This window comes from Lissotriton vulgaris, chromosome 8 (genome assembly GCF_964263255.1).
Source record: "Lissotriton vulgaris chromosome 8, aLisVul1.2, whole genome shotgun sequence".
NCBI classification, from domain to species: Eukaryota; Metazoa; Chordata; class Amphibia; order Caudata; family Salamandridae; genus Lissotriton; species Lissotriton vulgaris.
Window position 1 is genome coordinate 481067903 of NC_141696.1, and position 26803 is coordinate 481094705.

Consider the following 26803-nt stretch of genomic DNA (forward strand, 5'->3'; position numbering starts at 1 on the left):
TCCAAAAGTATTACAGCTTCCTTTTGGGGCTTCGGAAATCTATAACATGTGACGTCATTAATTACTGGAACATGACATTCAGTGTATGTTTACCATACAGTACAAATAAAAACTCAAGCAAATTGAATTTGAAACAGTATCACAATTTTTTTAAATACATTGCCATGGTAATTTCAAAAGTTGAACTAACAATAACAGTATTATATTTTTCAAAACTATATTCAAGATGTTCTATGTAAATATTTACCATACTGTTCATGAATATATGACGTCTTCAACATACTGAGAGTGATCATTGATATCGGTAGTCTCCAAACATAAGTATTTGAATAAAAACTGCATATTGAAGACTTTTCGGATAGCAAAGAGCGTAGCTGTCACTGGAAGTCTTAAAGTCAACCAAAAAAATAAAAGGTGTGTCCAAGTTAAATAATCTTGTTCATTTAAACAGTTACTTGTCCATTCAGAAGCAAGACAATTGTTTTCTCAAAGCTTGGAAACACAACTGGAATGTTATAACTGATATTTTAAGAATTGAAATATCTGTTCCAGTCTATTTTAACCATATTCCATCATTTCTCATTTTTCCCCATTATGTAAAATAAAGTGTTTAATTGTATTAATGATTATAAAAAAACATCTTCTAAATAAATTGATGAATTAAAAAAGTGTGGTATTTAATATGCAAGTCACAGGTTCAGATTACAGCAAAAGAGCTCCATGGGTCACTGTACCTACTCCGGAGATCTGCATGTAATGCTCCTGTTATATGTCAAGACTGTGGACACTTGATGTTCACAGTACTACCACATCATCTTCTGCAGTGGAGCAGCTGGTTTGGTTATACAGATATTATGCAGAGGACACTAAAACCATAGCTGAGTTTGTGAAGGGATACCAATGCTGCAAAATCCTATCCTCTGCCCTTGTCACATGTGAAGGGGCGATTAACGAACTCTTCCTTAGTCAATGTCCGATTATAAATTAAATGGATGCTTATGTGTTCTTTCAAACTGCGACTGCAAGGTCCTCACTGATTACATTGTAGCAAGGGTAGATCAGCACTTTACAGAACACTTCACATGTGTCCAAAAACAGCATAGACATGGGCCTGGACGACTATCATTACGCTTCCATCAGAACTCTGATTCATACCAATACGCAACTGTACACAAACTGAACACTACACAAGCATTCCACAAAATGCAGACATGCCAGCCACATATTGAGACATAAAGGGGTTCCACAACACCACTTACCAGAAGAAAACAAGAACATAAGAGAATTAATATCAGTATACCATGCATTACCATGGAACCCCTGGATTTCAGTGAAACATCAAGAAAATATTCTCACTCTGTGAAAAGTGTCAGGTTGAAGATGTCTGATAAACTGACACTGAATTTACATCAAATGTATGATCCTGCAATATAACTTGATCAACACTTACTGCATTGCCTATTTCAAAACGTGATTAAAAATACATCCACTGAATGGAAGGATATTTCTCCATTACCTACTCTGGTAAGCAGACACTGGTTGCCTACTGCTGATCTCAGGAAATGTAGATTTAGTCTTAATGATGGGGATTTTGGTTCAGCTGTTGCCACTGCCTCAGCCCTAACTTGCAGATCAGAGATACTTTGCACTTTGTATTGGGCTCCCCACATGATACGCAAATCACAGACACCTTTACAAATCAGTATAGCACATGTTGCATTTATTGTTTCCAAAAGGTTTGTTGAATTATTTTGTTTACTATTGTGAGGCAGCTTGGCCCAAAAGAGTCTATTTGGAGTCTCCTGTCCTTCCACAGCTACTTCTTATACTGTTTTTTGGTTGTGGCGTGTGGAGGATGGGAGTTTCATTTAGGCGTATAATACTTGGTTTAATTTCTATTTTGCTTGTCTACAGGCAGGTGGGACTTTCTTCCAGCCTTGGATTTGATCTTCGTGCTGCTTATTATTAGTGCCTATTTTGTCTTTATTTTATAGTGTGATTGATTTTAAACAGAATACATCCCACAATGGTAACAGATTATTGTAGTTTGTCTCCCAATCACATATTAATATTCTGCTCTTGTGGTCTGCTTTATTGTTACATCTGTACATGTTTTAGCTTAAAATTCACTGTATACAGGGAGCCTATTTTTTTTATATCAAACGAATGTTTTGATACAGCTTGAAAAAATTCCATTATTTGGGGAAAATGATCCCTCTTAATAGTTGTATCGATTTAGAATTTTTTTTGCAAAGGAAGTATATTAAGTCAAGTAAGGGTATAATCGATGATGGATTGTGAGTTTGTTCCTCAGTGCGTAATGTGCGGTGGCATGTCATCAAGCATTCTGTCATTCAACGCCCTCATCCCTGTGTATTCCAGTTCGATTACTGGATGCTCACCTTTTTCGTTCCAGTGTTTCTTGTTCGATGGAGGTTGTGAGGTAATATCCCTTGCGCACTTTGGGCTGGAAGAAGATCGTCCTCTTCAGGTGTATGAAATAAGTTCATATTAAAGTCACCAGTTAAGAGGATCGCGGGTGTTGGAGTTCGGTTCATACATTCTTGTATGAGCGTCAGTAGTTTTATCGTTAGGTCTCTTTTAGCTGTTCAATCCGGGTGAATGTATACATTGATAGGCTGTATTACCTGGCTTCTCCCTGTTCTTAAATAGTAGTACTTGAATCCCATGATCTATTTCTGGCTGAGGTTCAACTTTGACACAGAGAGATAGAGATCCATACACTTCTAGACCACCGTTTGGTCTTCCTTATTTTTGTAGTTTAGTTGCTGGGAAACAAGAATGCGAATAGCCTGAGAACGGTACAGGGGTCATTGGCCAGGTTTGCTATAGTGCTACTAGTTCATTATTTTTCGACCCTGAAGGTGGATTACTTGCTATTTTTTTCAATTTAGGCCCTGCGATATTCCATGAACACATTTTTGGTTCCCTTTAGGCTTATGATTGAAATTGCTGGTTGATAATGTTCATGGTTTTAAATGGTTAGGCAGGGCAGATGAGAGCCTTCTAGTCACTGTGAGTTCCTAGGGATTTTGCTAGACATTTTATTGCTATATTTTCACTTTGCTCATGGTCAGGTTTAGTAGCTGTTTTACCAATTGCTACTCTAAAGATTGAGTAAACCTGAGGTTTAACTCTTGACGGCATAACAGCTAGTGCTTTTTCCACTAAATAGGGATATTGCTGGTGACCAAAAGAAGATATGTTTATTCTCCATTAGTCAAAGTGGTGCTTTTCTTTTAGTTCTCTTGCAGCTATTTCCGGGGTAGCCCATCTAACCAGTGTGGTGTCCTTTGAATTGCTCTTACTTGGTGCTAGAAAAAATTACTGATTGGCTCGAAGTCTTTGTCATTGATGGGGAATTTAAGCTGGGAACTATTGGAGTAATTAAATCAGATATACACGGAGTTGAATGCATTTTTGCTGTGCACAGTAGAGTACGAGGGTTTGTTCCTTGGTAGTATATGGGTACTACTGCTCATAGTTATATGGTTTGTTTGCATTTTGTTTCTGGGCGGGATGCTCACATTTTATCATTTGAGCATAAACCAATAAGCTGCATTGAGCATTGCCTTTTCCCCTTATCAAATTTTGTATGAAGCACAGGATTGCCTGCACTACTGGGACAATTCTGATTCTGCGTAATTGAAGCCAACTGCTGTAAGGTGTTCTCATGATTCCTATCTTCTGAATTACTATTATTATGATTCAGATTTTTTTTATTATTATTTCTGTATATTGAAAAATAGAACAAAGAGAATTGCAGTGACATTAAACAGTCCAAATCGTAATGTAAAAATACAGACCTATGCTGATGAATTCGAAACAGTTTGGTAATACTTTGACTCTCAGTAGTTCGAACAACAATACACAGATCAGCAGCGAGGTCCAGAGGAACATTGATATAAAGCATGATGATCTGTAACCACAATAGGCGTACATAGTTCTCACCGAGATGCATTCCACTTTAGTCCATTCACTCCAACAACCCCGTCCTTCATAAACCACCCTTTCGGCCTGCATGCACCAATCCATGTCCTTCTTCGAGTTTCTAAAGGTCGGGCTCAGTTCGGACCTCCACATACGAGCTATGTTCCGCTTAGGTCCCATCAAACCCAATGTATGCCAAACTCTGGCCATACAGATTAAGTCGGTTTCAGCCCATAATGATAGCAGGCATCATTTTGCTGACAATCCCAAGTCTCTTCCACAAACACTATTAAGACAAGCAAGCACCCCCTCACAGTGTTGCTGATGCACTGGGCAACTTCAAATTGTGTGGAAAAACGTGTCCTCCTGTCCACATTTTCTAGGATACATTGCGTTGTCTGCCTTACCCATTTTAACCAGTGTTCAAGCGTAATAACTTTGGTGGACGATTTTTTGTTGCACTTAATGAAATTGTGACCGTATGGCCACCTTCCTAGGGGATGCTAGAGCCATAGTCCATTTGTTGTCTTCCACAACCTCCAGATCTCAAGCACAACTCTCTCGCAAATGGGTCAAAGAATCATGGGAGTCATTCAGCAATTTACTATAAATAAGCGAGAGCGCCTTTTTCCGCATAGACTCATCCAGCAGTCTGTCCTCAAATGGGGAGGATTCAGAGACGCCCTGGGCCTCCCTCCTTGGGACCACCCTTTGTAGAGCATGCGAGATTAGCAAATAGTGGTAGGCCCTTAGTGGGTGCCAATTGGTAATCTCACTACAGCTCTATAAATGGAAGTATATCCCCCCCTGCCTCCAAAGGTCACCCACGCAGGACAGGCCAATTAAGTGCCATTTATCAAAGCCTCACTGTGTAGCCAGGGTGCCCAATTTCGACGCATCCCATAAGGGAGTGGCCTGTATAATCTTGTCTTTCCAACCCATGGCGTGTAAAGCTGTGTGCCAAAGGGCTAGTGTAGTCACGCTAGCGGTGGGGAAGGGTGCAGTCTGTGGTCCTCCATAAATGGCTCTAAGATAACCCCCAGGTCGCATGTTGTCCCTATGCATTCTGTATGCCGGCTCATCTTCTGGGAGATGGAGCCAATGATTAATAGCATTAAGTTATGCCGCCCAATAATACTTGCTTATAACGGGGAGAGTGATCCCACCATCAGAACAAACCCTTGTAAGTTTCTGAAGGGCTATTTGAGGAGGGCCCGACCCCAGAGAAGGGTACAGGTTTTGCTATTAACTGCCTGTAAGTAGGATAACGGGACAGGATAAGGTTTTTTGTGAAGAGCATACAAAAAATGGGGCAGGGCCATCATTTTGAAGAGGGCAGCTCTACAAAGGAGAGACAAAGCCAAGGCCTTCCAATGTTGAACATCTGCCCGCAATCTCATGAGCGCTGATTGATTCAGATATTCTTGATTTGAAACTGGAGTATTGGGATCAGGTGGACCTTGTGCTAGGATATATGAACGCTGGAGGCCTTGAGAAATGTGAATTTATTTGGATTATCCGTGTTTTGGGAGAACATTAGAGCAAAAGGGGAAATCAAAAAGTGATCATCTTGTGTTGTTTTCGACTTGGTGTGTCTGGTAGAAAGTTCCCGCTACTGCTTCCTCCTTCTGCAATCCTTTGTCGGAGGGAAAATATACCTGGTTTTTCCTGAACGTATTATCAACAGTGGTCAACAATTGGATTAAAAGAGCCCGATCTGTGGCCTGTGCCCAGGGTTGACCCTGGGCACTGTTAACTAGTGCCTTTAGGACTCACTGCTGCAGACTCTTCAGTGGGTAGGAATGTGCGTTTTATTGGAGCAAGAGAAATTTGGATGGCCAGAGTACACGTGGCTGGGGAGGGGTGTTCAGACTGCAGCTTTAGAAGTGCATGAACTCAGCTGTGAAATGTTTATGAAAGTTAAATCACCACTGTTATAGGCTGTCCACCACCAAACTTTAACTGCTAGTCTGGAATCCCTCCTCCATCTCACCTTGTGCAGCTCTAAATCACAAAAAAGCTGATTTAAGCAGCATCCATTCTCCGTAGTGACCTTGGCAGTGGTTAAAATATCAAATCAAGTTAGTCTTGTGGCTAGCGACTTGCACAGCTTTGAAACAATGGTTCATATACATGTCAATATTTGCTCACATCAAAACACTCACAATGCATTGGTGGAGGTTCCTCTTCTGTCAGACTAAATTTGAAGACTTAAAAAAAGCCGAATTATGTTTCTGTATTCTCTTTTGACAACTGAAAGACGTGACATTAAATCAGTGGTATTTTAAATCTAGGATTATTCTTCATATTTTGCAAATTTCTTGACTAATACATTTGCCCTTCTAAAAAATGTAATTTAAGAATATAACTAAGGAGGTATCTTCAGTGTTGCCATGACCAACATATACCACTAGTAGTTGGAAGAGATGAAAACGTCTAGTCTACAAACATTGATCTGCAAGGACACCCTGCTGATTGTTTTTTTTTAATTGTAAATCATTGATTACACTATACATTTTGGTTTTCTTAAATATACACAAGCGTTGCTTGAATTACTGATGGTTGGCATCTTGGAAGTATCTTTAATTATGTTTCCTGTAAATAAGTCACAATCCGATAGGAAACTGTACACCTATTTGTGCCTTAATGATCTGGGTTTTTCTGGCATTTGGCCCCATTTCTGGCCATTTTGTACTTTTAGGTCTTTACTTTTGCCCAGGCCATCTGTAGTTATGTGGGTAGATTCCTTATTTTTTTTTGACTGTTTGTGATCCAGTAAGTACTTTGTTGCCCACTTTTCACCTGGTACTTTACTGGGAAGAGGAGGCGGAGCCCAAACTATGGTGTTACAAAAGCACGCTTGCTTCCGCTGTGCGGAACGCCCTGCTGATTTTTTGTGGGACAGCAAGGACTTATTTGTCTTCTTTGCACCTGCCATGTTACTGGGAGGAGGTACAAAAGGGGGTGGTGATGGACGGAGCATCTGAATCAATCAAACACTCACACCAGTCAAAACATCGGGGTTTAATCCATCACCGTTCTTTAGCCCGCTCTGCCACCCCAGTTCAGACATGGCTATATGCAAATCAGTCTGACCCTGTGCCTCATGGGAACAGTCCAGCCCGAACTGCCAAGCCATGTCTTCCCTGGACCGGAAACAAGCTTCCGAGGACCGGTTTCTGGCATTCCAGCCGTCTTCAGCCCGGCTTGCTTGAATCCAGTGGCAAAGTGAGCAAGGGACTCATGTCTGAGCATACCCTGCCACACTTATGGCGGCCAAAAGAGGTACAAAAGGGGGTGGTGATGGACGGAGCATCTGAATCAATCAAACACTCACACCCAGTCAAAAGATCTGGGTTTAATCCATCACCGTTCTTTAGCCCACTCTGCCACCCCAGTTCAGACATGGCTATATTCAAATCAGGCTGACCCTGTGCCTCATGGGAACAGTCCAGTCCGAACTGCCAAGCCATGTCTTCCCTGGACCGGAAACAAGCTTCCGAGGACCGGTTTCTGGCATTCCAGCCGTCTTCAGCCCGGCTTGCTTGAATCCAGTGGCAAAGTGAGCAAGGGACTCACGTCTGAGCATACCCTGCCACACTTATGGCGGCCAAAAGCGGTACAAAAGGGGGTTGTGATGGACGGAGCATCTGAATCAATCAAACACTCACACCCAGTCAAAAGATCCGTCGACCACCACCCCCTTTTCTACAGCTTTTGGCCACCATAAGTGTGGCAGGGTATACTCAGACGTGAGTCCCTTGCTCACTTTGTCACTGGATTCAAGCAAGCCGGGCTGAAGACGGCTGGAATGCCAGAAACCGGTCCTCGGAAGCTTGTTTCCGGTCCAGGGAAGACATGGCTTGGCAGTTCGGGCTAGACTGTTCCCATGAGGCACACGGTCAGACTGATTTGCATATAGCCATGTCTGAACTGGGGTGGCAGAGTGGGCTAAAGAACGGTGATGGATTAAACCCAGATCTTTTGACTGGGTGTGAGTGTTTGATTGATTCAGATGCTCCGTCCATCACCACCCCCTTTTGTACCGCATGTTACTGGGAGGAGGCAGTGGAGTCCTTGTTTCCTTGTAAATTTGTGGTGTTTTGCTGACGTTTTCCTTCCTGTTTGCCCGCCTACCTCGACGCCCTCCGCTCTCCCTCCCCGCTTCTCGCCACCGCCGATTACCCCGCCCCTTTTTCTCTTCTGTACCCTCCCCGCTCCCGCCTCCCAGCTGCTCCGCCCACCCGCGTACTTCGCCTTATATGGAGACCGTGCGTACGCGCAGCGGTCACGCGCAGCGGGTGCGCCGATTGTGCGCCGAAGGCGCGCCAAAGGTAAGCCCGTCTGCGCCCGTCCGCGACCGGATCGCGACCAGCGCCAGGACCCCTGGTCCACGAAGACCCCGACCTACCCGCCTGACGTACTCCGCCGCCACCCTCATCGCACTCAACACCGGCCGACTCCCAGAATGCCACCAAGCCACACCACAACGCACCCACGGACCTTTCAGCTGCCACGCCTGAAAATTCACCTGCATCCGGACCTGCCTCGCACCAGCACCCGCCAAGTCGAACACCAGCAGCACCCACCTCAAGTGCATCCTGCTCAACACCCTGTGACGCGGGGGACCCCGACGAGGGCCCCCCTGGTATGCCTAGTAATGTGTCTACCTTTTCTTCCCAGCATACAGAGGCGTGGAACACCCCCGACGTCGTATCGAGACGACCTGAAGCAGTGCACCTACGGGACTACACCTTTAAGGGGGCGGAGTCGGATTGGCGCCACACCCTCCCTGACGACGTAAAGCCCATCCCGGAGTCCAGCCAGGTGTGCAAGACACCCGGAGGCGGAGTTGGAAGTTGGTGGAGCGAGTGGAGAGACAGCGGAGCGGAGTCGACGGAGGAGGAAGACGACGAGCGGAGGACGGAGGAAGATCGGAAGACGGAGGAAGATCGGAGGACGGAGGACGAGGAGGACGGAGAAAGTAGGACGGAGGTGGAGGAGGAACAGCACGGTCATCCCAGGCACGGCGGGGACAGCGGAGAGAGACCAGGAAGGTGGAGCCGGACGGAACCTGAGGCGAGGCCGAGCTACAGGACGACGCTAACAGCGAAGGCGGCGGCGGGACCAGACAACGAACCTGAGGTTGACTACCGCGGGAAGCCAGGGGGCTCTGCGGGACGCGCATCGCCCAGCCACACTAACACGGAAGTGTGGCTCACCCAGGTACGGTCCGATAACACAGCGTGGGGAGGTGGTAGACGAGGGAAGCCCTCATAACAAAAAGAACACCCCTGCACACCCTTGATGGTTTTCACAAGGGTTCACGTCCCACAGTCAGGGTTGAAGGTTGCACGTGTGATTCCCCTCACTCCCTTCCCTGAGAGACGTTTTGCCCAGCACCTTTACTGAGACGGACCTTTCTCTTTCCTTTTTCCCTGGTGTACCGGCGCAAAGAGACCAGCGAGACGGCGGGAAAAAGGCCTACGACTCCCAGGAGACCTTGGGACAAACGAGCAACAGGAGGAAGATCCAGGACGGAGGAGGCGGACCCGCCCCTACCTTTTTATAGAGTGCCTATTCGCAAACGTCGATTGTACAAAGCAATAAAACCTGCATTACCCAGACAGCCCGTGTGTGCGAATCTTTTCGAGAACCCCGCAGTACAGACACAACCCTCATCCGAAGTTTCACAAGTGGTGGAGAATGCGGGCAGTGTAACAGTGAGCAACATCGAGGACACAACGATGGATGCGATCCTGCAAGCCCTCGTGAAGGGACAAGAACAGCTGGCATGGGCAGTCGAACAGCAGCTCGCCGCAGCCCAATTGGACCGGGATACCTTCCGAAGTTCTGTAGTACAACAACTGGAAGGAATGAGGGTTACGGGAGATCCCGCCACTGTCACCATCCGTGAGACCAGGGCTCCTCCTACACCCGCGGGCATTTCCTTACAAAAATATGTCACGGGGGAAGACCCAGACGCCTTCCTAACGAATTTTGAAAGGGTGGCCCTAGCTTGTGGGTGGCCTATGGACAAGTGGCCGTTTTTCTTGGCACCATTGTTGAGTGGAGAGGCCCAGGCAGCCTATCAGGTAGCGAACAGCAATGGCACCACCCCTTATGCCCAGATAAAGACTGTGATTTTGGATCACCTCGGCTTAGATTCAGAAGCCTATAGGGGTCGGTTCCGCAAGGAGAGGGGACAAGCCGGAGATAACCCCAAAACCTTGTTCTTTAGACTAAAAACCGCAGCGGACAAGTGGCTTACGCCAACTACGAGCTCCAAAGACCAAATCATGGACAAAATATACCTCGAACAGTATCTGGAAGCCCTTCCCTATGGGACACAGCGGTGGCTACGCCAACATTCTAACCTGAACACGGCGCAGGCCATGGAGATGGCCACCACCTACGCCCGGGCCCAACCCCGTCTTCACAATGCGGAACCAGACAGACCAAGCAAGGGACCGCCAAGACCCGAACGCCGAGTGAGGGCTCAACCAGGACCCCTCCCTCCTCTTCCCCGTCCATCGGCTGTCGAACACCCCCCTTTTCGGGGCCCGCAGTGTTTCGACTGTGGACAGTGGGGCCACATAGCCCGTATGTGCCCCCAGAAAAGAACCCACGAAGAACCAATGGACGTTAATTATCTCCCAAAGGCGGTGTTATATTCGGCTGAACTAGGAGGCTCCTTCCATGTGAGTGTTACTGTTAATGGGGTGGTGGTCAGGGCCCTCCTTGATTCCGGCTGTAAGCAATCAGTCATCCAAGGGATTTATGTGACGCCAATACAGTTAGTACCGGAGAACAGTGTATATATTAAATGCATACACGGGGATGTGAAAGAGTACCCCGTGGCTAACATTCCCCTAGGTCTAGAGGGGATGGAAAAGATGGTAGTGAAAGTGGGAGTAATGGATACCCTACCCGAACCTTTGATCCTGGGCACCGATAATCCGAACTTCCTGAACCTCTTCAGAGGCCAGTTACGCCGAGACAGTGAACAGGGAGAAACAATAAACAACTTGTTATCCACGGGCCCATGGGAAGGAGATAGGTCCTTCCGATTCGCCCAGGCCAATGACGAGACGCTCATCAATGCCTGGGAACAGGCCCATGTCGGCTTAACCAATCCTAGTCCCACCTACCCCAGTTTCGTGATTAAGGATGAACTTTTGTATAGACTAGCCTCTAAGGATGAGCCGATGCAACTGTTGGTACCAGCCTGTTTTCGCGAACAAATTATGTACTATGCACATACCCACCTACTCGCGGGACACATTGGGAGTGAGAAAACGACCCAGAACGTCCTCAGGAACTTCTACTGGCCCGGTATCTATAGTGATATAAAAAAACATTGTCAAACCTGTGACCTTTGTCAACGGAAAAATGCCCAACGACCTGCGGCAGTACCCTTACAACCTCTGCCAGTCATCGGGACCCCTTTCGAGAGAGTGGGGATGGACCTGATAGGCCCCTTAACCACCACAAAAAAAGGGTTTAGATACGCTCTCGTCATTGTGGACTACGCCACTAGATTTCCTGAGGCATTTCCTTTAAAATCGCCCACCTCCAGGAACATTGCCGACAAATTTCTTGAGTTGTTTTCTCGAGTGGGGTTCCCTAAAGAGATCCTCACGGATCAGGGGACCCCATTCATGTCCAAGGTTATGCAGGAAGTTTGTCAATTGTTGGGTTTGCACCAGATTAAGACGTCCGTGTACCACCCTCAAACGGATGGGTTAGTCGAACGATACAACAGGACATTAAAAACGGTCCTGAAAAAAATGGTGGAGGTAAACCGCTCCGACTGGGACTCATTGTTGCCATTAGCCCTGTATGTGATAAGAGGCCAGCGACAAAGTAGCCTTGGGTGTTCATCTTTCGAGATGCTCTATGGGAGACAACCCAGGAGCTTGCTAGATATGACAAAAGATATGTGGGAAACGGAACAAGGTGGAGAAACCCGAACTCTTCTCGAATACAGTTCGACTTTGAGGAACAAATTAGGAAAGATCAGGGAACTCGCTTTTACCCACTTGGAGGACAGCCAGAAACATCAGCAGACCCACTACAATAAGGGAAAGAAGTGGAGGTCGCTAAAAATTGGTGACTGGGCCCTGGTATTACTGCCTTCAATGGCCAAAAAGTTCAGTAACGAGTGGCAAGGCCCCTATGAGGTTATCGAGACGATAGGCAAAACGACCTATCGGCTCCGTCTCACCTCCAGAAAGACCCAGATTTTTCACATAAATCTCTTAAAAAAATGGCTGGGAACGCCTCCGGTGGCAGCGAATCTGGTAACTAATCCCATGAAAACCCCCCCCTCCACGATGGATGACTTGGTTATCAGTGAGGAATTATATGACGGAGAGCAGGAGGGGCTCCGACAGGTTCTGAGGAAATACGCCCACATCTTTTCCGACCTTCCGGGTAAAACCACCTTGGCAGAGCACAGAATTGAGACGCCTCCTGGTACCGTGGTCAAGCAGCGACCGTATAGGATTCCAGAGGCTAAACGGGAAGCCATAGCGAAAGAGGTGGCAGAAATGCTCAGGTTAGGGGTAATACGGCCTTCTAGGAGTGAGTGGTCGTCCCCTATAGTTATGGTGCCTAAACCCGATGGCAGTAGCCGTTTCTGTATGGACTTCCGGGCATTAAACGAAGTATCAGCTTTCGATTCATACCCAATACCCCGGATCGATGAACTCATCGAGAAGCTCGGGGACGCCAAATATATTAGTACCCTGGACCTGACCAAGGGCTATTGGCAGGTGCCCCTGCGCGAGGAAGACAGGAGAAAAACAGCATTTGCTACTTCTGAGGGGCTGTTCGAATTTACGGTTCTGCCCTTCGGTCTACACGGGGCTCCCGCCACGTTCCAGAGACTTATGAATACGGTACTGCAGGGGCATCATCAATACTGCTCCGCATATCTTGATGACATCATCATTTTCAGTCCCTCCTGGGAGACTCACTTGCACCATCTGGATGCCGTGTTCAATTTACTCGCATCCGCGGGACTCCATGTCAACTCCAAGAAGTCCAGAATTGGGTACCACAAAGTCAAGTATTTGGGGTATCTTCTGGGCATGGCATAATTGAACCTCAGGTTGAAAAAGTGCGGGCTATCGCGGAAACCCCGTTTCCGAAAACTCTAAAGGACATGCGTGCCTTTTTAGGCCTGGTCGGGTACTACCGACGTTTCATTCCCTCCTTTTCGGAGGTCGCGACACCCCTGACCGATACCCTTAGGAAAACGAAGACCCGCCCGGACTTCCACAACCCTACGCCGGCCATGTGGACAGCCTTTCAGACTCTTAAAAGGGCCATCACCACCAGGCCGGTTCTTACGTCCCCTGATTTCAACAAGCCCTTTGTGTTGCACACGGATGCGTCTGACTTTGGTATCGGGGCGGTGTTGTCCCAGGACACCGGGGAGGGGGGCCTTCGGCCCGTTCTTTACATCAGCCGGAAGCTGTTTCCTCGGGAGGTCAGGTACCCGACTATTGAGAAGGAGTGCCTGGCCATCAGGTGGGCGGTGGACAAGCTACGCTACTACCTGGAAGGGCGGTCTTTCCTGCTATACACGGACCATGCCCCTCTCATATGGATGGCGAGGAACATTTCGAACAACCCCCGTGTCATGCGGTGGTTCCTGGCCTTGCAGCCCTTTCGGTTCCAGGTCCGGCACCAGAAGGGTGCCGAGAACGTCCATGCGGACTTTCTTTCTCGCTATCCTCTCCCCGATCGGGAGATTCCTAGGGGGGGGATGTGTGACGCGGGGGACCCCGACGAGGGCCCCCCTGGTATGCCTAGTAATGTGTCTACCTTTTCTTCCCAGCATACAGAGGCGTGGAACACCCCCGACGTCGTATCGAGACGACCTGAAGCAGTGCACCTACGGGACTACACCTTTAAGGGGGCGGAGTCGGATTGGCGCCACACCCTCCCTGACGACGTAAAGCCCATCCCGGAGTCCAGCCAGGTGTGCAAGACACCCGGAGGCGGAGTTGGAAGTTGGTGGAGCGAGTGGAGAGACAGCGGAGCGGAGTGGACGGAGGAGGAAGACGACGAGCGGAGGACGGAGGAAGATCGGAAGACGGAGGAAGATCGGAGGACGGAGGACGAGGAGGACGGAGAAAGTAGGACGGAGGTGGAGGAGGAACAGCACGGTCATCCCAGGCACGGCGGGGACAGCGGAGAGAGACCAGGAAGGTGGAGCCGGACGGAACCTGAGGCGAGGCCGAGCTACAGGACGACGCTAACAGCGAAGGCGGCGGCGGGACCAGACAACGAACCTGAGGTTGACTACCGCGGGAAGCCAGGGGGCTCTGCGGGACGCGCATCGCCCAGCCACACTAACACGGAAGTGTGGTTCACCCAGGTACGGTCCGATAACACAGCGTGGGGAGGTGGTAGACGAGGGAAGCCCTCATAACAAAAAGAACACCCCTGCACACCCTTGATGGTTTTCACAAGGGTTCACGTCCCACAGTCAGGGTTGAAGGTTGCACGTGTGATTCCCCTCACTCCCTTCCCTGAGAGACGTTTTGCCCAGCACCTTTACTGAGACGGACCTTTCTCTTTCCTTTTTCCCTGGTGTACCGGCGCAAAGAGACCAGCGAGACGGCGGGAAAAAGGCCTACGACTCCCAGGAGACCTTGGGACAAACGAGCAACAGGAGGAAGATCCAGGACGGAGGAGGCGGACCCGCCCCTACCTTTTTATAGAGTGCCTATTCGCAAACGTCGATTGTACAAAGCAATAAAACCTGCATTACCCAGACAGCCCGTGTGTGCGAATCTTTTCGAGAACCCCGCAGTACAGACACAACCCTCATCCGAAGTTTCACACACCCGCTCCGTCCACAGACACGCCATCGAACTCTGGAACCTCCTAGACGCCACAGCCCCTGACGTTGCCTTCCTCACGGAGACCTAGATGAACGCCTCTTCAGCTCCCGACATCGCCATCGCTATCCCAGAGGGCTACAAGATCGTCCGGAGGGACCGCAACGCCAACCAGATGGGAGGAGGCATCGCCATCATCCACAGGAACACCATCCGTCTCACGACCAGCACCGACGACACCCTGGCAACCGCCGAACACCTGCACTTCCAGATCCGCACCAACCCGAACACCACCCTCAGAGGCACCCTGATCTACCGACCCCCGGGACCACGCACACAATTCAGCGAGGACATCGCCGACTTTGTCAGCCCGCATGCCCTCCCTTCCGCTGACTACATCCTCCTGGGGGACCTCAACTTCCATCTGGAGAACAACAACGACCGCAACACCAGCACCCTGCTCGACAACCTCGCCAATCTTGGACTCAAGCAGCTGGTGTCCACCCCCACCCACCTCGCCGGACACACACTCGACGCAGTCTTCTCTTCCAGCACAGACATCGACTTCAGCCACGCCACAGAGCTTCAATGGACGGACCACAGCTGCGTCCACTTCACCTTCAAGAGAACGACGACCCACCACCACCAGCAACAGGCCGCCCGCAGAAGCTGGAACAAGATCACAGCAGACCAGCTCGCCACCTCCCTGAGCCAGCACCCTCCTGCCAGCTCAGCGAACCCCAGCCAGGCCGCCGACAACCTCACGAAGTGGATCAGCATCTGCGCGGACGAGCTCGCCCCGCTGAGGACCCCGCCCAGCAGACCCGGCAGCAAGAAAGCCCCGTGGTTCACCGACGAACTCAAGAGCTCCAAGAAGAACTGCCCAGCCCTCGAGAAAGTCTGGAGAAGGGAACCTACACCGGACAACAGGACCACCCTCAAGCTGGCCACTCGGAAGCACCACCAGCTGATCCACGCCGCCAAGAAAACTGCATTCAAGGACCGGCTGGACAACAACGCACACAACAGCAAGGAACTCTTCAACATCGTGAAAGAGCTATCCAACCCCAGCGCAGGAAACAACGACATCACCCCATCGCAAGACCTCTGCAACTCCCTCGCTTCATACTTCCACAACAAGATCGCGGACATACACAACAGCTTCAACAACCAACCAACGCACACCATGACCGAACAACCACCCCCCACCACCACCCTCCACGCCTGGACCCCGATCAGCACCGAAGACACCATCCGCACGATGAACTCCATCCACTCCGGATCACCGACCGACCCCTGCCCTCACCACATCTTCAACAAGGCCGACGCTGTCATCGCACCCCACCTGCGAGACATCATCAACACATCCTTCGACACCGCCACCTTCCCTGAGAGCTGGAAGCACGCCGAACTCAGCGCTCTACTCAAGAAACCAACAGTGGACCCCACCGAACTCAAGAACTACCGCCCCATCTCGCTCCTCCCGTTTCCAGCCAAAGTCATCGAGAAGACCGTCAACAAGCAGATGGCCGCCTTCCTCGAGACGAATGGATCCCTCGACCCCTCACAGTCCGGCTTCCGAGCCAATCACAGCACCGAGACCGCCCTCATCGCCGCCACCGATGACATCCGAGCCCTGATGGACAACGGAGAAACAGCGGCCCTCATCCTCCTAGACCTCTCCGCGGCATTCGACACTGTCTGCCACCGCACCCTAGTACAGCGCCTCAGCAACGTCGGAATCCAGGACAAGGCGCTGGAATGGATCATCTCCTTCCTCGACGGAAGAACACAGAGAGTCCGCCTACCACCGTACAAGTCAGAGGCCTCCGAAGTCATCTGCGGCGTCCCTCAAGGATCCTCTCTGAGCCCCACCCTCTTCAACGTCTACATGAGCCCCCTCGCGGCCATCGCACGCCAACACAACCTCAGCATAATCTCCTACGCCGACGACACCCAGCTGATCCTCTCCCTGACCAACGACCCCGCCACCGCCAGAGCCAACCTGCACGAAGGGATGAAAGAGGTAGCCGAGTGGATGACGACCAGCCGCCTGAAACTGAACTCTGACAAGACGGAGGTCCTCATCCTGGGCTCTTCACCCTCCGCCTGGGACGACTCCTGGTGGCCTCCCGCCCTGGGCACCGCACCCAAACCGACAGACCATGCACGCAACCTGGGCTTCATCCTGGACTCCTCCCTCTCCTTGACCAGGCAAGTCAACAATGTCTCCTCGGCGTGCTTCAACATCCTACGCATGCTACGGAAGATCTTCTGGTGGATCCCCACCGAGACCAGGAAGACCGTCACCCAGGCCCTCGTCACTAGCCGACTGGACTACGGCAACGCCCTCTACGCCGGTACCACCGCCAAGCTCCAGAAGAGACTCCAGCGGATCCAGAACGCCTCAGCCAGACTCATCCTCGACATCCCACGTACCAGCCACATCTCCGGACATCTGAGAGACCTTCACTGGCTCCCCGTCAACTAAAGAATCACCTTCTGCCTCCTCACCCACGCACACAAAGCCCTACACGACCAAGGCCCGAGCTACCTCAACAGCCGGATCAACTTCTACGCTCCCTAACGCCACCTCCGATCAGCCAACCACGCCCTCGCCGCCGTCCCCCGCATCCGAAGAGCGACTACAGGAGGAAGGTCCTTCTCCTACCTGGCCGCCAAGACCTGGAACTCCCTCCCGACCGACCTGCACCTGACCCAAGACCACCTCTCCTTCAGGAAGAAGCTGAAGACCTGGCTGTTCGAGCAGTAGCGGCACCCCCCCCCCTCCCCCAGCGCCTTGAGACCCTACGGGTATGTAGCGCGCTCTATAAGTGTCATTGATTGATTGATTGATTGAGTCCAATCTATGACACTACAAAAGGGTGCTAGGCTTGTGCTATGTGGGCCATGCCCAGACTCTGCACGGATGATGACTGGGTCAAGGGTGCGCCTGTCTGTACCTGTCAGAGCCCTGAAGAGGCTGGGCTGAGCGACCCCTCTTGGCCCCAGGAATCGAAAAGTAATCAGAAGTATAAGCAAGAGAAAGCTCATGTTCGCAGTCGTTGGAAAAATCAGGTATGCAAGGAAATACCTTTGCTGGGTTCTTCTCTGTAGCAATTGGGGCTATAAACAAAGAAATTACCAGCACCAAAGCACAATTTGAGGCAACAAATCAGACTATAAGTTCACCAGGAAGAAGCTTCGACACTGGAAGCCTTAGCTGTAATGTCCACAGGTTTAGAGCCCAACAGGGAGGCCTATGGGGGAGTAGGCTCTAGATGTGTAGGTGGATACCCTTGTGTGTTTAACAATCCTCGCTCCTATCCATTGAAACACAGGTCTAAAAGATCACTAAGTGGTCATCTGGAGAAGGTCAAAACCACAGTTGTAGCTTGTATGGATGCTGGAACATCTCAGATCCAAGGGAATTAACATCATTGTCTACTTGGACCACATCCTGATTATGGACCAATGCCCGAAAAATCTAGCACGTAATCTTCAAACGATGATCCACCTGTTAGAGGGCAGGGATTTACCATAAACGTTTTAAAATCTCTGTTGACCCTGTCACACACGATAATGTTCCTCAGATTGGTAATAGACTCTAAGGAGACCACCCCTAGTCTACCATGGAAGAAAATAGTCAAAAATCAGACATGAACTATGCAGAAACTTATCAAAAACACGGACATCTATTCGCAAGATTGCCCACCTTGCGGGTCTACTATTGTCAATAGTTGAAAGTCCATCACCTCCGTAAAAGGCTAACATACTTGGAATACAGTTCATCTGTCTCTAGAGGCCATGGAGAAAACAGAATGGTGGCTATCCCACATGGAATGGAAGAGCAATCTTTGGATCCAACCTGGAATTGATTATAGAATTCGACGCCAGATGCGGCTGGGCTGCCAGATGTGGAGCATTATCCACCAGCAGAAAATGGTCACAACAAGGATTACAACTACCTGGAACCCCTTGTTGGTTCTTTCGTGGCTAAACACCAAGGACCAAGCTCAATGCTGCTTCATGCTTAAGACAGTTAGCGTATCAGAACAGTGATATATCAACCGTGTGGAAGGAACAAAATTCAAAAGCTCTATTGGATGTAGCCAAATATTTCTGCCACTTCTGCCTAGAGAGCAAAATATTGGTGACAGTGGAATATTTTCCTAGCATATCAAACGAAGCAACATACTGCCACTCCAGGTATCTACAGGATTACTTGCAGTCTATGGAAACTGAATGCACAAATATTCAAGGAGATGAAAAACAGATAGGGCACCTTCTCAGAGTACCTTTTTGCCTCTTATTTAGACCACAAGTCCAAAGGTTCTTCAGCGGGAAACTGAATAACAGAGCAATAGCAACAGTTTAATTCTACAAGACTGGAGCAACACATCTGACTATGTGTTCCTCCCATTGTCAAGGAAAATGAGGATATAGGCTCAAGTGAGTCGACAATAGGCAGACACCGTCCTATTGACCCCCAACATGGACATCACTAATATGGTATCTAGTTCTGATGCAACTTTCTTGGAATACTCCAACCTGTCTTCTCCTGTTTCAAGAGATTCTGTTATACCTGATAGGGAGGCCTCACCATCTAGTAGTTTCCACACAGGGAAATCATCAGTCATACAATTGTATAATTGTTCAAATGTATACAAAATCACAGCTGGCAAAGAAAATACTATCTTTCCTAACAGAGCTTAACAAGAATTCTCACAGTGTAAATCTTCTATACACATGGTTTGTCAGATAGGGTAACCAACACATAAACACTTGCCAACTAAAGTGTTCTGTGAAATTCCATGTAACAAAATACCTATTTTGAGGCTTTAATATAGAGTAGTAAGAATCCACACCTAAATGCCACTTGACTTTCACATACGTTTTTCACAATTAATTCAACAGACCTAGTACCTTCATCATAACTTTCATAATAAACATATCAGGCCTTTAGCCAAAATCACCATCTTACCACCATAACAAACACAGTCTGCTCTATTTGGGTGTATGCTTTGATACAAGATAAAACAAGCATTGGAAATGCAATAGGTCTCGCATTAGAAAAGTTGGAGCTATTGGTCTTGTAAATGATAAATATTTTATTTATGTGTTGGTTTTTAAAATAGCTAAATGGATAGCTTTGTCATTTACAATGCCAATAGTTATAACTTTCGCGAATGTGACACCTATAGCATTTGGAATGCAACATGTTTTGTATTTACGTGACTTAGATGGCAGCTCTGGTCGTTAGGCCACATCTCTAGAGAGCACGAGAGTGCAGCAGGGGAGAGAAGCACAGAGAGGGAGCAGAGAGTGCAGCAAGGAAGAGAAGCACGGAGAGGGAGCCCAAGAGTGAAGCAAGGGTGAGATGCAGGGACAGGGAGCCTGAGAGTGCAGCAGGGGACAAAAGGATGGGCCCATGTCTCACACCCATCTGCGCTTCTGAACCCCTGCTCTGCTCAGGGACCTGGCCCTCAAAAGTTTGTGAGGTTGTCAACGTACGTACCCATGTCATGTGGAGAGTAGGCACAATTTTGCTTCACGCCACGAGAGATGAGACAGAGAGAGGATCGAAAGTGATGGATATAGAAATAGGCACAGACAGTGATAGAAAGAAGGGGAAAGTGAGATTGAAGTCAAGTAAGGTATGTTGGGTCTACTGAGATAGAAGTGAGGTAGACAAAGAGGAGGAAGAGTGTGATCAGAGAGAAAGAAGGAATTACATAAAGCGGTTTAGATAAAAAGGTTAAGACAGAGGCGTCATGTAGAGGCGTTGAAGTGAAGTAAGGAGAGAGAAATTACACAACAGTATTGTTTTTCAGTATAACTGCCACCAACTGCCAGAGGGTGTGAGGGTTAAAGCTGAGCATGCCAGACATGCTCACTATGGGGAACATTTATTTTAGTACAATGCAGGGTAGCAACCAAAGGTGCTATGTGGAGCTGCTCAAGGTGGAAAAAGCAACGCAGAGCCATATTTATCATAAATGGCCTGCTGCTGTCTACTGCCCCAGAGCTGGCACACATCTGTACACTATTGTGCAGAGGCGCGAGTGTCCTGTTTAGCCTAGGATTTGTACTGGAAGCTTCTCTCCAGTAAAAAATCCATGCCTATCTGAGCAGACTGGGCTTTGGATTTAAAAACTGTGGTCCTTGCTCTAATCTGCTCAAATTACATCAAAGTAATGCTCTTCTTGATGCAAAGTGGTGTGGTGCGGTGCGGTGCAGCTACTTACACTGTGTAAAGGGCACCTGGGGTTGGGACCACCGCTCCTTTAGACCGTTCATATTTGCATCGCTGGCTGTCAGGGAGTAGGTACAGACTAGCGCCGCACAGACCACCCCGGAGCAGCTGAGCACAGACCACCACAGAGGAGCCATGCACACAACACCAGAGAAGCTGCCCACTAACTGCCAGAAAGGGTCTGAGCACAGACTGCCACACACACAACAGATGTACAACTACAACAGACCAGCCCACTTTGAGTGGACACATATCGGTACTTACAGAGGACGGCCACCAACCCGCGCCTACAGGAAGTCAGAGAATCCCCATAGTCAAAGACAGCAGCTGTGTGGTCACAGAGCAGAACACGCACACATGTGCATCATACAGCGAATACATCAGGCATTGAAACAACTACTAGAATTAAAAAGACACAGATCAACCACACAGAAGTAGCTACAGAGCAGCCACACAAAGAGACACAGAAGTAGGAGCACCCGTGCAGGGAAACAGAATACAGTCAGACTGGGGGGTCACAGAACAGTCACACAGCAGCAGTGCACAAAGTGCCACAACCCACTGGCACACACGCACTCCGAGCACACTGGCATGCACAGTCCAACACGTGTGCACACAAGTTCTCACAGGGCAGTTATGCACATGCAGTCGGAGCAGCCATCGCCCATGTTTACCCTTCAGGTCACCTCATTAAGAAGTCACATGTGAGCCTTCTGCGGACTCTACAGTGATTACCTCAGACATTTTCTATCATCCGCTTCGCTTCACCTCATTTGCTGCCTGATCTTCCGTCATTTTGATGCGAAAGGACAATTCTTGCGCTCGGCTCCTCTTCAGCCGCCCGCGCTGAACAAGACATGAAAAGCTATGGCGCGCTGGCCATCACAGGGGCCGCTTGGAAGGACCAGCCGAGCAAGCAGTGACCAGACAGCGTCCTTTGAACTTACACATATTTTAGCGAGACTGTCAGGGTAAGCCGATCAGACGGGGCTCAGCAGGGCACGGGGAAGCACCAGGAAAACACAACAGAAAGCATAGTAAACTAGTGAGAAAAGGGGACGAACCTTACTCAGCCAGAATCCCGGTACAGACAGCTTAGGATAATGCCCAGCACCAACAGGGAGCAAAGCACGCACAGCAAGACGTCATCTATCAACATGAGCCAGAGCACATCAGCAGAGCAAGATCTGTAGCGTAAACTGGGACCAGAGAACGCACAGGCCAAGAATACCAGGAGCACGAACAGCGACCACCACACATCACCAAGGAGATCAGAGCACATCACCAAAGGATCAGAGCACATCACCACGGAGATCGGGGTGCACGGGCGGCAATAAAGAGATGGGACAACCGGCAGGCGGGAGTAAAGAGATAGCAGACAAGGGGTGCACGGGCGGGAGTATAGAGATGGGAAAACGGGCGGGAGTAAAGAGATAAAGAGATGGGGACAAGGGGTGCACAGGCGGGAGTGAAGAGATAGCGGACAAAGTTGTATGGAAAACAAGCGGAAGGGATAGCAGGCTTGTTCCCCTGGTTAGGTGTTGTCGCAACAGGCCTGCATTGCTGTGGGGAGGGAGGAGGAGAAATGCGACACGGCAGGCAGGGGAGGGGGCGGAGCGGGGGTGTGGGAGGAGGGAGAGCGGATTAAGGAGAGCGAAAGGAGGCAGCGAGTAGTTTAGCGAGCCAAGACGGAGGGCATTGCTGTGGGGAGGGGGGAGGAGAAATGCGACACGGCAGGCAGGGGGCGGAGCGGGGGTGTGGGAGGAGTGCGGCTGAGGGAACAGACGGCGATTTGGTGCTGTGCACCAAATCGCCAGTTAGTTAAAGTCTGTTTAAAGCCCTATAGTCTCGCTTCTCTCAATGCGCATGCGCATTGATAGGTCACGAGACCTAAAAATTGCAATATAAGCAGTCTTTTTAGTGGAAGCACAATAATTCTGCCCAATCAAATCCTATACTGAGGGAAACCAACATGTGGGTGGAGCTTAAACTCCTCTCTCAGCAGTATGCTGAAAGGTCTTCTGTGCTAATTACATATGGAAAGAAACATTTGCACACTCAAGCCAGACCTAAAAATCAATGAAGATTAGTGGTGCCCTGGGCATCCCGCACAGCTCTTAAATAGGCCTGGGTGGTGAACTCTGCTCCTTTCGCAGAGTATGCAGAGTTTTCTGCGCTCCAGCGAGCACGGGGAGTTTGGAAAACTGCGCTCCGCATAGCGGAGTATTTGCTTGCTGACTAACGTCAAGGCAGCGAGCACGAACGAGCAAAAGCCACCTCCCGGAAAGATTCCTCAACGACGGCATTCGGATTTGTCAATAAGGGCGGTCGGGATGGTCGTGACCACCCACGTTGAAAAACCTTCCGTTCGCGTTCAAAAAACTGCCACTCGAGTAGAAATTCTACCCGAGCAGCAAAAAAGAAGCAGCGCTCTCTTGCCCTGCTCAAGGTGCCATTCGCAATAACTTTACAACTCAGGATAAACAACCAAGCAATGAAAATCAATGTGAATGGTGTGACCAAATGCACTCCGCCGCTTGCGGAACTCCGCATAGCGTGGCTGAGTTTTTGGTACACTTCGCGGAGTTCCATTTAGCAGAACTCCGCCACAACTGAACTCCTCCGAAGCCTACTCTTAAATACAAAACTGCACTTTTAAGTCTAATTTTAATGACGGAAGGGCCAGGTGCTGAGACTGGAATACATTCCTCATAACTGCCCTCCTCCCATCTGTGCTGCTGTCAGAGAAAAACAAGCAAACATAAATGATTTAGTTATCCAAGATGCCTTAACAACATTTCAATGTCATGTGTGTGCTCCTCAAGGTTCAAGCTTAGGGAACCATACTACTGCTGGCTCTGGCAGCTGGATAAATAATCAAAAACATTCACAGCTGCATGAAGGGGGAATAATTTTCTTTTGTGAATGCACACAACCTCTGCCCAATCAGAACACGTATTAGTGGCTACCAACATGCGAGCAGAGAAAAAGGCCCTCTTTGCAGTACTCCGGAGAGCTATATTTTAGGTTGAGCATATTAAGTATTGCAACAGCTATGTTGTCAAACCAAACCTAAAAATGGTGACACAAGCAGAAGGTGAGGGATAAGAAGTTAAAAATAAGGACAAGAGAAAGAACAAAGATGCAGTACCGTTTTAAATGTATATGCGTCCATTCTGTTTATTTATTTTCAAACTGTATCTGTGAGGAACCCAGCAATGATTGTGCAGTGCTCTGAGTCGGATCATGACAGAGTATTGATTCTGTGTATTTGTTACAACAAATCAAGCATTGACAAAGCCAACAGGTTTTGCCTATGCGAAATCTATTGACTATGTAAATCTGTTTTTAGACATGTACAGCAACGTAGGCTGCTGTAAAATATGGCTCAAAGTTTTAAAAAGTGCTATAATGCAGCCAGCATTGACCGCGTCATAACTTTTTTCCCCCTTTAAGCTATGTCGCACAGCCGCCCACGCTGCTGTGCAATATGTCTAAAAAACATCAAAGTCAAATAACACTTGCGATAGGTATTTGGTTTTGTTTAAGGTTTTTGAGGGAGACGTGAGGGTTGAAGGGGACAGGCGAAACCTGTGGGTGGTCAGCAACACAACAGACAGGAAGAGGAGGATGGGTCAAGCAACACAATGTAGGTGTGGGGGACAAGGAAGAGATCAGTACAACAGAGGGTGAGGATAGTGCAGGGGTGGCAAGGAAAACGGTGGAGATGGGGGGAGAGAGAAATCAGCAACACAATGGAGAGTGGGAGTGGAGGTAATGGGGGGGTCTGGAGACACATGCACTCTATAGAGTGCATGGAGTGCATGTAAAATAATTTTTTAGAAGTATTGGAGGAACGTGCTGCCAGTGGAAGGTCACTGGCCGCAGACAGAAATCTATACTTGGTCCATGCTCCACGACTGAGACAAACACTGGAAGACCCAGCAGGAAACAGGAAGCAGTGACTAATAAGACGCAATAAAGCAAGAGTGACGTGGAAGCAAATCAAGGGTAAGTAACGGGCGAGCTCGAAGCCAGTTCTTAAACTTTTTTTGTGTTAAGAAAAGCTTTTGCAGACAGCGGTCTCAGGCGAAACTTGTAGTATCTTTATAATGAATTGAAGAAGAATAGTAGTAAAACAAAGTAGATTTATTCCAAGGAAAAGAGCACATCCATTCAGATCCTCTGCCAGCATCAACAGTGAGTAACTGCCTCACAGCGATTACATCGTGGAACTTAGAACACTAATGATGAAATGTATACAAGCAAGTTAAAGGGGAAATGCATAACATATAATGGAAACAAAACCAATTCACTAAAAAGCAGGATACTACAAAACCCAATAATGCATAAGCACGCTCAGCTGAACAACGTTCTGGTGATTGTTTAAATGCTGCTCTCTTTTATCACACTCTATTGGACCTGCCTCTATGCTGCAGATACATATGGGGCCAGCTTCTTCATAAGGCACAGAGATTAATAAAAGTACCCCAAACATACACATAGAAACTATTCATCCGCACCACTACTAAACAATAAAATAAAAAAGAATCCCATCTAACAACCCAAGATGTGAAAGGCAGTGAAGACGACAGCCGTGGCACAATCGTCACGACCGATAGAAACATGTTGAGTTACGGCCATTTTACTGTCAGGCAGAATGTCACAGCTCTGGGCAAATTCTGGCTCTGGCCTGACTTAAGAATGGCCGCCGCCGAGACACAGCCACGCCTCGCGTTTACTAGTTGGGAAGACGCTATGCTTACTGCAAATATGGCCCGAAATTTACCCTGCGAAAACGCACGCGTACAGACCTCATAATCTCCGCTACCGCGCAAGTATCGACGTTGCAGGCGCTCCAAAGTTAGATCTAAAGGGGGGAAGGCCGCTTCGGTCTGTGGTCGCCTCATGGCCCCGAATTCCATAAGGAGGCCTTCCAAGATCACTGCACGCGATGTGTGGCCAGGTTAACCGTCAGTACGCTTCACGTATTTCTGACACGGACGCCGCGTGCGTTTCCATGACAACGTGCTCAACATGGCCAGACTATCTGAGTATCAGGATAAGCACTGAAAACCGGACACAGCCTTAAATGTGTCAGAGTAACTAACGTTCAGTGCTATAGCCCTGCGGAGGGGAGTCTGGCGAAGGAGGAAACGCATGTCTTGTAATGAAAAGATAGGCCTCATGGAGCGGCAAAGGGCACAGCTAAATCGGTGCAAGAATTGGAAAAACGTTACTCCGGGAAACCAGAAATTTGGGATAAGGGTGTGGCAACAAAAAGTGGGTGGAGGCGCAGTCAGTCTGTACTATAAACAAGCATTTGCAATGCAATAGGTCTCGCATTAGGAAATTTTTAGCTATTGGTATTGTAAATGACAATTTTTATATTTCTGTGTTGGTTTTGAAAATAGCTAAATTAATAGCTTTGTCATTTACAATGCCAATAATTATAACTTTCACAATTGTGACACCTATAGCATTTGTAATGCAATATGTGTTGTATTTACGTGACTTAGATGTATTGCTATTACAAATAACAATGGTTTTTAATTTTTTTAAATAATTAATACTTAAATAAAAGTTATAGTAATTTATAATAGCAATAGCTAAAACTTTTGTAAATAACTTCTGTGAAGATTGTGTAAAGTGTATTTTATTTTGACGAAAATCCAAGAACAGAAGTGAAATATTAACATCTTTTTGTGACATTTGTAATAAAGTTTGAGACATTAAGAGA

The 26803-nt window shown here is 48.5% G+C and overlaps 1 protein-coding gene across 1 annotated transcript in view; it reads right to left on the reverse strand.

Moving 5' to 3' along the window:
• CCDC138 (coiled-coil domain containing 138) overlaps nt 1–26059 on the reverse strand; it is a 278286-nt gene extending 252227 nt beyond the window's left edge. Inside the window, exon 1 of the mRNA XM_086934286.1 lies at nt 25878–26059. Coding sequence (XP_086790412.1) covers nt 25878–25988 — 111 coding nt within the window. The 5' untranslated portion in view covers nt 25989–26059. The remainder of the gene's footprint in view (nt 1–25877) is intronic.
• Nucleotides 26060–26803: the final 744 nt, after the last annotated feature.